This window comes from Stomoxys calcitrans, chromosome 1 (genome assembly GCF_963082655.1).
Source record: "Stomoxys calcitrans chromosome 1, idStoCalc2.1, whole genome shotgun sequence".
NCBI lineage: Eukaryota > Metazoa > Arthropoda > Insecta > Diptera > Muscidae > Stomoxys > Stomoxys calcitrans.
Genome location: NC_081552.1, coordinates 200,016,121 through 200,028,779, shown reverse-complemented (window position 1 = coordinate 200,028,779; position 12,659 = coordinate 200,016,121). Strand labels below are relative to the sequence as shown.

Below are 12,659 nucleotides of genomic sequence, written 5' to 3'. Positions count from 1 at the left end.
CCAAATTGATAATCACATCAACTGAACGATTAACTTTGTTTTTATGTGGCATGCGATACAGACAATTGTTTTGCCCAAAGTGGCTATTGGGTGCCAAATTTTGGGTCTCATGCAGTTCTTTGGCGGCTACCCAATAAAATTCCACACATTGGGTATTTGTAGGTTATTTAGTCATTGAATACCCAATGTCTAGGAATTTATTGGGTAGATGACCATCTTTAAACAAATAAGACCATGGTTGGCATGCCTGAAAATCACGAGATCGCTTAAGTCTACACCATAGCCAAAATATTCAGCCTATTAAGATCTGTATTCGGTTGTGTTTTGCGATGGTTGTGTTTAAGCTGAGAGAACTCGATATGTTAAAGAAAGTTCACAGATCTATTTTGAATCAAATAGGTGTTCGAGAAAAGCTCAGGACAGTGTCAGCCTACCTGATATCAGGCCCAATTACAGATATTATCTTCAAGTTACAAATTCCTTATATTTGGAACTTGTATTCGACGAGATTCAAAGACTGGTTTATGTAGATGGATTGAATGCCAATATATAGCCTATTGAAGTCTGTATTGCCAAGTGTGTCATCACTAGAGTCCATATTTTTTATGCAAAATCGAAATTTTCATATTTATTATTTGGCAAATGCGATGGTATTATCCAATAAATTTTTCTATTGTCCAAATGTTCTATGCAAATATATGCAATGGGCAACGGGCAATCAAAAAAGAACTTTTGCATCGAATCAGCTTTAGCGAAAAGCAATATCAGCCACTTTTTAAATCAATTTCCAATGGCATTTCAAAAATATATGAGTAGTGCATAGCGGTATGTGCTATGATATGCAAAATGCGTAGTATAAAAGTGTATGTATTGAGCAGAGATGGAAATGTCAGTACTTTAGTACTTTTTCCACCCGAGGAGTACCGTAGTACCCCCGCGACCGATTTAGAACCATTTGAAGCACTAAGAATTTTCAAGCAATTATGCTGCCTTCGAAGCTTTTTTGTCTAAAGAGGCGAGTATTTCTCGCTTAACGAAATTTGCCACGATAAAATAGGGTTATCAATTGTCGAACGACTATTGAATCAGGTAGATGACATGCGCAATGTATAACAGGAGTAACGATGAGAATCTATGCATAATTGCTGTATTGCCAGGATTATGATGGCTTTTGGCAAGTGATCTCGGAGTTTTGATGGGTGTCATATCTGGACTTTGCGAAGCACATGGCTTTTTTAATAATACATCAGAAAAATGAGAAGTTGTATGAAGAAGGGATGGAAAAGTCAGTACTTTAGTACTTTTTTCCACCCGAGGAGTACCGTAGTACCCCCGTGACGGATTTAATACCTTTTCAAGCACTAAGAATTTTACAAGCAATTCGGCTGCTTTCGAAGCTTTTTTGTCTAAAGAGGGGAGTATTTCTCGCTTAAAGAAATTTGTAAGCCGATCGAATCCGATCCATCCGATTATCGAATTTGCTTTATGCACATCGCTTGGAGATTGTAAGGGAGCAATATCAGTTCATATTTATAAAAAGATACCTCATGCACAAGTCGCCTTATTTGATTTATTGATCCTCTAGAAAGCTTTGGAAGAGACAAGGACCCCCGATACTTGGTCTCCGAATTCTAATATGTGATTCGTGCTTGACTCCCAGGTATTTTTCCTTTAAGTTCCATATTGTATCGATCAATCGGTCGTTAGGGGTTTTTATGGTCGCTAGGGGGTTTTTAGGGTGGGGCGTTTCCCTAGTTACTTGATTCGATATTTGAATATCTGATTTGTGTTTTTCGGTTACTATAATTGTACAGTCACAAATTCATCGAGCCATCTCTGATATATTGGGAGGCCACCGTAGTATAGATTTTAGCATGTCCGCCTATGACGCTGAACTCCCGGATTCGAATCCTGGCGAGACCATCAGAAAAAATTTTCAGCGGTGTTTTTCCCCTCCTAATGCTGACAACATTGGTGACGCACTGCGGCACGCCGTTCGGACTCGGCTATAAAAAGGAGGCCCCTTATCATTGAGCTTAAACTTGAATCGGACTGCACTCATTGATATGTGAGAAGTTTGCCCCTGTTCCTTAGTGGAATGTTAATGGGCGAAATTTGCATTTGCATCTCTGATATATGTATATCTCGGACATATCGCAATCCCTTAGTCTTCGGCTTCCATTAAGGTACAAGGGATGCCAATTTTAAATTTGCCGTTGAACATTCCATTAAGGAACTGGGACAAACTTCTCACAAATTAGTGAGTGCTGTCCGATTCAATTTTAAGTGCAATGACTAGTACAAGGGATACTTCTCCCTTATTACAGAGTGCAGTCCGATTGAAGTTTTAGCTCACCAATGTGCGGAGTTGAAATGGCGAGTCGTATAGTGACACCACTTCGTAGTGACACCTAGATACATTAAAAAAATGCTAACCATTGCGCAACGGTGGCGGCCTTCTACTTCGGTTACATGATGACACTGACACTTAAAAAATGTATGATCTGAGAACCAAAACTCTTTTGGGGGTTTCATAACATAAATTTTTATCACACATTGTGTAATCTGTAATCGGCAAGCAAGAAGTTTTCCAGAGATATATTTTGTATAACTGCACTCCAATATTTGTGAAACCTTTATGCAAAACCTAAAACTTCTCTTTATGTTCTTTTTAGTACCATTTTAAAATTTGCATTTTCCACCCCTGGCATGGGGTAGTGGGTTAAGTGTTTACTTTTAATTTTGGTGAACAGAATGATTGAAGATAAAAGCAAAGCGAAATTGGTGTAATCTCTAATCGGTAAGGAAGAAGTTTTCCAGAGATATATTCTGTATACCTGCACTCCAAGATTCTTGATGTCTTTATGTAAAATTTAAGAGTTCTCTTTCTGTCCCAAAAGTACCTTTTTAGTACCATTTTGTATTTTCCCTCCTTGGCATGGAGCAGTGAGTTAAGTGTTTACTTTTAATGGTGGTGAACAGAATGACTGAAGACAAAAAAAGTAAAGCGAAATTGGTCTTGTAAAGAACATCTAGATGCAAAACCATGAGTTGAACAACATTTCTTTTCTTCTTAAACTAATCTCTAATGTTCTTCCAAAGAAAAATATGAGTAGTATATAGTGGTAGGTTCTATGTTATGACAAAATAAGACTGTTTACAATTAAACAGTTTAAGACTGGTATAAAGCGGCATGTTTCATGTTATGACATTTTTTCCGTAAATATGAAGAAATCCTTCAAAAAAACTCAACTAAAGACCATACTAGACAGTTTAACTGTTGTAGTGACTATTTCTTTAATACAACAACAATATTTTATTGAAAAACTGATAAGCCTTTGAATGTCCTTCCTATTAAATTTAGTTGTTGTAAATTCAGCAATGTGTTGTTTGTTGTTTGAAACAAAACGAAAAAAACAAGACATGATTAAAATGTTGTAAGCCTACAATAATTCTTCTAACTTTTGATTGAATGTGAAATATATGCAATTATTTGTTGTTATTTTTCTGTTATTCAAATTACTTTTCATTTGGTTTTTTTTCATTTGGGAAGTTTAATTGATGTGCTACTTTTGAAAAAGTGCTTAATTTTGGTTTGTTGCTGAAATCAAATTACATTAAATTTCAAATTTTTACATCCATATTACTTTGTGTATGTATATATATGTATGTTTGTACATATAAACAATTGCACAATAAAACACACACACACACAAAGGTTTGGTTTTCGTTATACATTCATACATTAAAGAAAAATATAACACACTGAGAGAAATATTAATTTCTTAACTGTTTCCTTCTTAATAAATTTGAGGAGGAGCAGGAGTAGGATAAGAAGTGGGAGATGAAAGTGTTGGGTTTTGTTGAAGGAGGAGGAAGATACACAATTGTTATGTCATTAGCTTAATAGTTAAGAAGTATATTTATAATATTTATGGCTTTTAATTTCCTTTTGTTTTGTTTAAAATATAATTATATTTATAATAATAATAATTTGAGCATTTGTATGTGCTTTTTGTTTTCTTGTTTTTTTTTAATGAAATCTCACATTTTTTCTTTCTTTTGTATATTTAAAGTAGCTGTCTTATATAAAATTACATGTTCTTACTTTGTGTTTTCTTGATGGTTTTCTTTTCTGAACACACTCATACATCTATGTTTTTTTTTTTTTTGTTAATTGCGTGTAGACTTTTGAAGAAAACCCAAAGAGAATAGGAAGAAAAAAATCTTTTTGATTTTATGAAAAATTTCTAGAATTTCGCTTGAGTTTTTTTATATATACTTTTCTTCTAGAGTTCTTTTTAAAAATATAGTAGATTGCTTTTTGAATAAATTCTTGATTTTTTTACCAAACAGAAAATTAATTTTTGTACAAAAAAAAAACTTTTTTAATAATTTTTTTTTGGTTTTTTGAATATTCACTTAAATATTTAGTTGATTTTTTTGTTTTCCAAAATTTTCATTACTTTTCAATTATTTGTATGGGTTTTTTTTTATTGTATATATCAAGGATATGTCTACGTTTTTCACTAAAATATTTTTTTATGATTTTGTTTCTCATATTTTTTTCTTTGTTTAGATTTTGTATCGTTTGATAAAAAAAAATATTAAAATATCTTTGTAGCTGCCAATAATAGAGTGAGAAACTTATAAAAAAATAATATAATGAAAACTTATATATAATATATTTAAAAAAAAAAAATATTAAAATTAAAAAAATGTATTAAAATTAAAAAAAAACTAATAATTGCAAATTTCTAAGAGGAACTAAAATAAATGAAAATCTTAATGGATTTTTTTCTATTTATATATATGACTGCATATGAGATATTTTGTTTATGTAAATCGCTATCAATATTGTTTTACTGATAAGAGTATAAACTAAAATCAATGCTGTTTTTTTGGCATTGTTTACACATCCTTATAAAAGCAGGCACAAAGGGAGTTTGTGGCTTCTCAAAATAATGAAGAAAAAAATGAAACTTTTAATCAATCAATCAGTGCAACAGTTAGAATATTGTACTGATTGGGGGAGTTGAGATTTTTTATGAACTTGTCTAATAAAATGTAAAGTGGAATCAGAAACTTTTTGATTGGCTTCTATATTGGAAAAGCAAATCCGCCCAGAACATTCCTCAAAGTAACAGGGACATACTTTCTTACATATCAATGAGTGCCGTCCGATTCAATTATAAGCTTAATGGCTTCTATATTACAAATTGATTTTTATTCAAACGATTTAGAAGACAATAAAACCAACCTAAGATGAAAAATATATTATTTTGAAGTTATATAATGTACTTCTAATTGATCTTAGAATTAATAGAACGAACAACTTTATGAGCATCCTACGAATTATTAATGGAAGTATGTTAATTTCAATTTGAAATTGATGTACAAATGATGAAGTCATCATTTGGATTCTGAAACTGATTTATTGTTTTTATTATAAATAGTGTATGAAGCTGGCTGAAGTCAATTTCCAGAGTATGAAATTGACCCGGTGAAGATATCTTCTTCGAACATATGTATTTCCTTAATCAAGAAGAAGAGTATGAATTTGATCTATTAAGTAGGGAGACAACGTATTGTGTAGGAATTCCTCCAATGAAATATATAGCCCATGTTAAAATTTAAAAAAATGACTTGGAGAGTATGACATTGGTTCAAGAGTATGAAGTCAGCTTATAAAGTATCGAACAACCAATATACTATGATGCTTATGTAGGGAATATGCAGTCGTTTAATGCATGGTGTATTACATTGACCGTTTCAATATAAAGCCGTCTAACGAGTGTAGAACCAAAAGATTCAGTGTAAATTCGACTTGATGTTAATGGGGTTGATTTCAACAATTTTTAGTTATTTTATATAATATGAAGTCGACTTGTAGAGTACGAAATAGTTCTTTGAAATATGAAGTTTATCTAAGTTATAGACTTTACAGTTAGCTAGTTCAATAGGAAGAAAATATTGAATTCGAATACGACTTATAGAGTATGAAATCAACCTATAGATTTTGATGCTCATCTAGGGAATATGTAGTCTTTTTATGTTTGAACTATAACAAGGCCTATTCAACATAAAGAAGATTTATTGAGTATGAAGTAGGGTTTATAGGGCCATTTTGAGGTGTATAAAGATGACTTAAAACGTTTGAATTCGATTTCTTGTGTATGTAATCGCCCTATGGGCTATTCATATTTTCATGGCTATATTGACTCGATTGATGCATTTCTTATGAAGTTATCTTATGGAGTGTAGAGCCAAAAAAAATCAGTACGAATTCTTCTTTTGCTGATGGTGCTGATTTCAAAATTTTTAGACTATTAAATCAATCCATAAAGTCGTTTTATGAAATATTAGGTCGATCTAGGGATTATGTAGTCTATTAATGTATGGAGTAGAAGGTCCACTGATACAGTAGGAAGGTAAAATTTTGAGTACTAAATCGACAACTAGGGTTTGAAGTCGATTTGTAGAGTATGAAGTCAGCCTAAACACGATGTTGATCTTGGGAAGAAAAAAAGAATTGACCTATTGAATATGAAGTAATATATTAAGTAAAAAGTAGATGAGAAGACCGACTTGAGATCCATAGAGTTCACTTTTACAGTTTGAAATTATTTTCTTGAGTATGAAATCGATCTAAGGGTTATGTAGACGGTCAATAGAGTATGAAGTCGATGAATTTGAAGTTGATATAATGAGCACAGCAGCAAAATATTCGTTATGAATTCGTTTGCCGTTGAAGGAGTTGAATTCTCCATCAACGGCAAATTCAAGAGTGCGAATTCGACTTCCAGATTACGCACATCGATGTATAAAATACGAAGTTGTTCTCTGAACTATGTTGTGGATCTAAAGAATATGAAGTCATTTTCGGTATGGAGTATTGGTATATTTAATATAAAGCCGAAGTTATTGAGTTGAAGTTGAATATATAGCTGATTCGTAGTACAGTACGAAAATGATTTTGTGAATATGAAATCGATCGGAGTTAACTTCTAGAGTTTTAACTTGGGGATTTCGATGTGAAATGAGGCCATCTAGGATTAGATTAATATATGCAGTATGAAAAAGGCTTATTGAATTATACTGAGTATGATTTTGACTTCTAAAGTATGATTCGACTTACAGATTATAATATCGATCCATGAAATCGATATAGGCAATTGGCTTTATGAGAAGGAAGTCAAAATATTGGGTACAAATTTGATTTCTTGACTATAATTCGTGTTTTAACAGTTGTAAAATCGAACTGTAGACTATGAATCCGACCGTGAGAGTTTTAAGTTATTTCAAGGAGTCTTACGTTGATTTGATGTGCATGGAATCGACTTCTAAAGTTTAATAGACTCCAGAGCATAATTCCAAATACTGCCAAAGGAACCATTTAAGACTAAATTGTTCTAATTGAATATGAAAACGTAATACAATGAAGTTGAGCAAAGTATAAAGAATATGTGTTTTTGGGTCTGAAGTTGATTTATGGAATTGTTCGAGTTAATACAAGAATAAAGTTTATTGGACATGAGACCTCAAAGAAATTGTTTTCAACTAAATAAAAAAATGCAGTTTTCATATCCACCTTCTATGTAATTTCAAACATATATGTATGAGTAGTGCATAGTGGGTTACATCATGTTGTGACTATTCATATTTGAAATGAGAATCTCTTGCATTCAATCGGTTTTGGGTGAAATACAAATTCTTTATACCTTAAGGCAAACTTTGATGTTCTTTCAAAAGCATGTGAGTAGGTTAGCAGGGCGGGTTCCTTGTTAAGACTTTTTATATGGAACTTCAACATTTTATCAATATCTCAAATCAATTTCTAGTGAACTTTCAAATAAACAGGGAGGAGCGCATAGTTATATATTCCATATTATGACTTTTCATATACAAAATCGCAATGTTTTTTTTTTTTTTTTGTGCTTTACAAAATTTATGAAGAGTATCATCCATGTCATGACTTTCTATATGCATATTGAGACTTTTTGTATACCAAATGAGAACATTTTATAATCGATTGGTGGAAGTGGAAAGAATGCGTCACATATTCCCTAAACAAACCTCTTATACATCTTCAAATCTATATGCGTAGAATAAACCAGTATGTTTCCTGTTATGGCTTTTCGTATGCAATGAATGATTTTTTAGCGCTATGACATTTCAGTCGGTATAATTGGGAGAAAATATAGAACATAGTCGGATGGTAGATAATTTAGAACCTCTGGCAATCGGTTAAGCCAAAAAAATATCTACCTCTCCAAACAACTTCTAAAGGCTTTTTAACACATATAAGTAATACATAGTGGTGTGTTCTCTGTTTTGGCTTTTTGGCATATGTATTGGAATAGTACAGAAATTTTATTTGAAAAGTATGATCAAGGACCAAGAAATTCGCGAAATTTGTTTAATGGATTTTTACTGAAAGAAAATGTATCTGCTTCTCAAACCAATCTCAAATGAGTAGTAAATAGGGGTATATTCTGTGTTATGGCTTTTAATACAATACAATATCAGTAGTAAAGAAATGTACGTGCAAATAATTGGGATTTTAATGTTTTCATTGGTGAATTTTTGAGGAAAAGATTGATCGAAGGTTTACATGAAAAGCTTTAAAATTCAATGAAAATCAGAAATCTAACTTAAAATATATGCCTTTGTGTAGTACAGAAATTTTATTTGAAAAGTATGATCAAGGACCAAGAAATTCGCGAAATTTGTTTAATGGATTTTTACTGAAAGAAAATGTATCTGCTTCTCAAACCAATCTCAAATGAGTAGTAAATAGGGGTATATTCTGTGTTATGGCTTTTAATACAATACAATATCAGTAGTAAAGAAATGTACGTGCAAATAATTGGGATTTTAATGTTTTCATTGGTGAATTTTTGAGGAAAAGATTGATCGAAGGTTTACATGAAAAGCTTTAAAATTCAATGAAAATCAGAAATCTAACTTAAAATATATGCCTTTGTGTTGAAATAAGCATTTTCTATCAAAAAGATTTTAAGGATTTGTTCTGGGCCATTTGAATTCGATAAACATAAACTTGGGAAAGATTTTAAAAAGAAGGTTCTTCTGGCAGAAAATATGGGCTGTGCTCAGTAGATTTTTATATATATAGAAGATTTTTCTATAAATTTTTTACCAGAGATGAGAATATAAAGTTAATATAAAGCACAGAAGGAAGTGGGTATTCACCTGGGAGACTAAATAAGTAATTGCCTTCAATGCGACTGGAAAAGTCTGATGCATCATGAGATCCTTGAGAAGGACTTACAAATATCTATAGCAACAGAAGCTCTAAAGCACAAATAAAGTAACAATGAATATGAATTTTTTTAAGACTGTGCCTTTGCTTACCAATTCTGATGCGAATACATTAACCTTTTTTTTACCGCTGCCCAACTATTCGCTCTGAAGTAGCAAAAACATATTAAGAAGAATAACAAAAATTGGTTCAGCATCTTCTCCGACTAGAGCCCACATAAACCATTCGCTATGAAACAGATAAAACATATTAAGGAGAAGAACAAAATAGGTTCAACATTTTCTCGGACTTGAGCCCAAATTAATTTTTTTTTAACCGCTGTCCAACCATTCGCTATGAAATGGACAAAACATATTAAGGAGAATAACACAAATTTGTTCTGTATCTTTTCCGACTTGAGCCCAAGTTAATATTTTTTTAACCGCTGTCCAACCATTCGCTATGACATAGACATAACATATTAAGAAGAATAACACAAATTTGTTCAGTATCTTTTCCGACTTGAGCCCACGCGAATTCTGAAGATTATGAGGTAAAAAATTAAAAATTTTGTCAGTCAACAAGATTTTGAGGCTCTGTTCATATTCAAAGCATCTCCACTCTTTATGAACCCATCGATATCATCCAAGTTTAAATGACATTAATATTGATATTCATACTTCCTATTTCAATAGTTCTTAGGTTCAATCAAGCCACTGTATCTTTTTTTTTTTGGAAATTTTGTGCAAAATTTGTTTTTCTATACCTGATTGGCAATATGAAGTTCTGAATGGATAACCATTGGCTCATATAATACAGTCTAGTATTTCGAACCTTCATTTGAAGACAATCATTATGGAACTGTATAGAAGATTCCCGTTATAAGTTTCTTACAGGAAACCACAAACATTTTTTGTGTGCTCTGCATATGGATGTGTAATATTTTGTTCTTTAACTAAAGAAGAGCACTTTTTTTGTGTGCTCTGCATATGGATGTGTAATATTTCGTTCTTTAACTAAAGGAGAGTAAATAAAATTTAATTTTAAAACGAGTATTTTTGTTGATTTTTTTCTCAATTTAGTTTTCTTTTTTTTTTTGTAAAATAGTAGCTCTAGCTTGAGTATTTTTGTGTACTTATTGAGTATTTAATCTTTTATGTTTTTTTTTAAGGAAATTATAGTTTTAGTTATAATTAAATAAGCAGTGAAATAAAATCTTAGATTTGCAGCAGATATCTGCATGGAAGATTTGGTTTTTTTTGTCTTAAGGAATTTTTGCTGAAAACATTGGACTTACATAAAAAAAATTATATATATATATATTTATAAAATAGAAGCCAATCATGTTATTAAAAAAGAAACACACAAAAAACTATTTTTTTTTAAATTAAACCCCTTAAAATGAAGAAAAATTACTAGGCAAAAAGCCATTGAGAAAAAAAATTCGTTGATAAGAGAAATGAAATGTAAAATAAACACTAAAATTAATAATCGTTGGTATAAACCTGATATGAAAAAAGCTTAACATAAACATGGGCTGCCATTTTGTATAACACAAAAAAAAATCTAAAAAAAAAATAAAATTTTAAAAAGAGTTTACTTTGCCAAAGCGTTAATTAAAATTTTTACTGGACTTTACTGATTGACTTGTTCTTAGGCTTCAATAATAATTATCAATATGTTTCTTAAAATAAATATTTATATATATATATGTGTTTAAGCTCTGCATTTTTCTTTAAAAACCATAATAAACTACACTGCACGAAATAAATGGTGGTGGTTAAAAAACAAAACTACTATTGTTGTTGTTTTTTTTTCTTTTGCTTTCTCTACTGTTCACAGTTTTGTTGTGTGGTGTGTGTGTGTTCAAAAGAAACATAGACTACGTTTCATCAAAATAGAAGCCCTATTGTTTGTGTGTTCTATTATTATTATGGTTTTTGGATTTTTTGGTATAAATCTTTAAATATTTAAGATTGCTTAATTAATTTAATTTGTTTTGTTTTCTGTTTTTCTTCTTTTTTAATTCTACAAAAATTTTTGTAAACTGTATTTGCTGGACGACATTGAATTGGAACAAAACTACTCTCGGTTTTTTTTCACTTTGATTCTTATTATAATCTAAATATGTATATATATGTAGATATATATATATATATAAATTTTGTGTCTGAGTGAGTGTCTTGCTGTTTTGCTTTTCTTTTTGTAGTTGTTATTATTTTAATCGCAATTGTGTTCTACTTTCACACTTTACACTTGAAGTGGTCTTGTTTAAACTTTCTTCGGATGTCCTTTGTGTGATGATTTTAGATTTTCTTCATGTTGTTGGGGAAAACCTTCGTTTGCTTTCTTCAATAGGCCTTTCCGTTTTCACATTTTGTGCGATTTAGGGGTTTGCTGGTGTGTTGGCGGTTTGTTTTGTTTTGTTTTTTTTTTGTGCGAACAAAGTTCTTTTGAGCATTTTATATTACGATGATTTAATTACTATTATTAATAATATTTTTTTCAACATATTGTTTTCAACCAATAATATCAGATGAGCATTTCGTGGGATATTTCAATTAAGACTTTATTGAAATTAATAGGGCGTAAAGCGATTGAATCCTCCGCGATACATTGTTGCCTAAAAAATATAGAGGAAAAAGGGAACAAATTAGTAGTAATATAAAATAAGAAAAAAATGTTGTCAAAACGTGTAATGAACATGAAATACGTAGTGTTTTCAAGACCAAAGGATACTGTAAAATGAAAAGTTCCTCAGCAATATCCCATTAACAGGGAAGACTATATGGGATAGGTAGATTTCAAGTCCGGAAGTAGACTTAACCTAAACCCCAAAGGTACTTCAGCTGCCCTGACCTTTTTCCAGCGAAAGGTTGGTTTAAGTACACTTTTCCAAAAGAGAGGGTGGTTTTAAAACCCTTTTCCAAGGGAAGGGGTGGTTTAAGTACCCTTTTTCAAGGGAAGTGTGGTTTTACTCCACTTTTTCATGGAAAAGAGCAGTTTTACTCCACTTTTTCATGGAAAAGAGTAGTTTTAGTTTCCTTTTCCAAGGGAACGGGTGGTTTTAGTACCATTTTCCAAGGAAAAGGGTGGTGGTTTAGAAAAGAGTGGTTTTAGTACTCTTTTGAAGGGAAAGGGGTGGTTTTAGTACCCTTTTTCAAGCGAAACGGTTGTTTATATACCCTTTTCTAAGGGAAAGGGTAAATTTAGCACCTTTTTTCAAGGTAAAGGATGGCTTTAGTACCCTTTTTTAAGAGAAAATGTGGTTTTATTGCTCTTTTGGAAGAGAAAGGGTGGTTTTAGTACACTTTTTCAAAGGAGTGGGTGGTTTTATAACCCTTTTCTATGGGAAGGGGTGCTTTTAGAACCTAATTCCAAGGAAAAGGGTGGTTTC

At 31.5% G+C, this 12,659-nt stretch overlaps 1 protein-coding gene across 8 annotated transcripts in view; it reads right to left on the bottom strand.

Moving 5' to 3' along the window:
- Positions 1-1,978: 1,978 nt before the first annotated feature.
- LOC106083888 (RNA binding protein fox-1 homolog 2) overlaps positions 1,979-12,659 on the bottom strand; it is a 776,024-nt gene continuing 765,343 nt past the window's right edge. For all 8 annotated transcript variants that reach the window (XM_059370360.1, XM_059370351.1, XM_059370355.1 and 5 more), the window contains one exon: positions 1,979-11,885. In XM_059370360.1, coding sequence (XP_059226343.1) covers positions 11,841-11,885 — 45 coding nt within the window. In that variant the 3' untranslated portion in view covers positions 1,979-11,840. The remainder of the gene's footprint in view (positions 11,886-12,659) is intronic.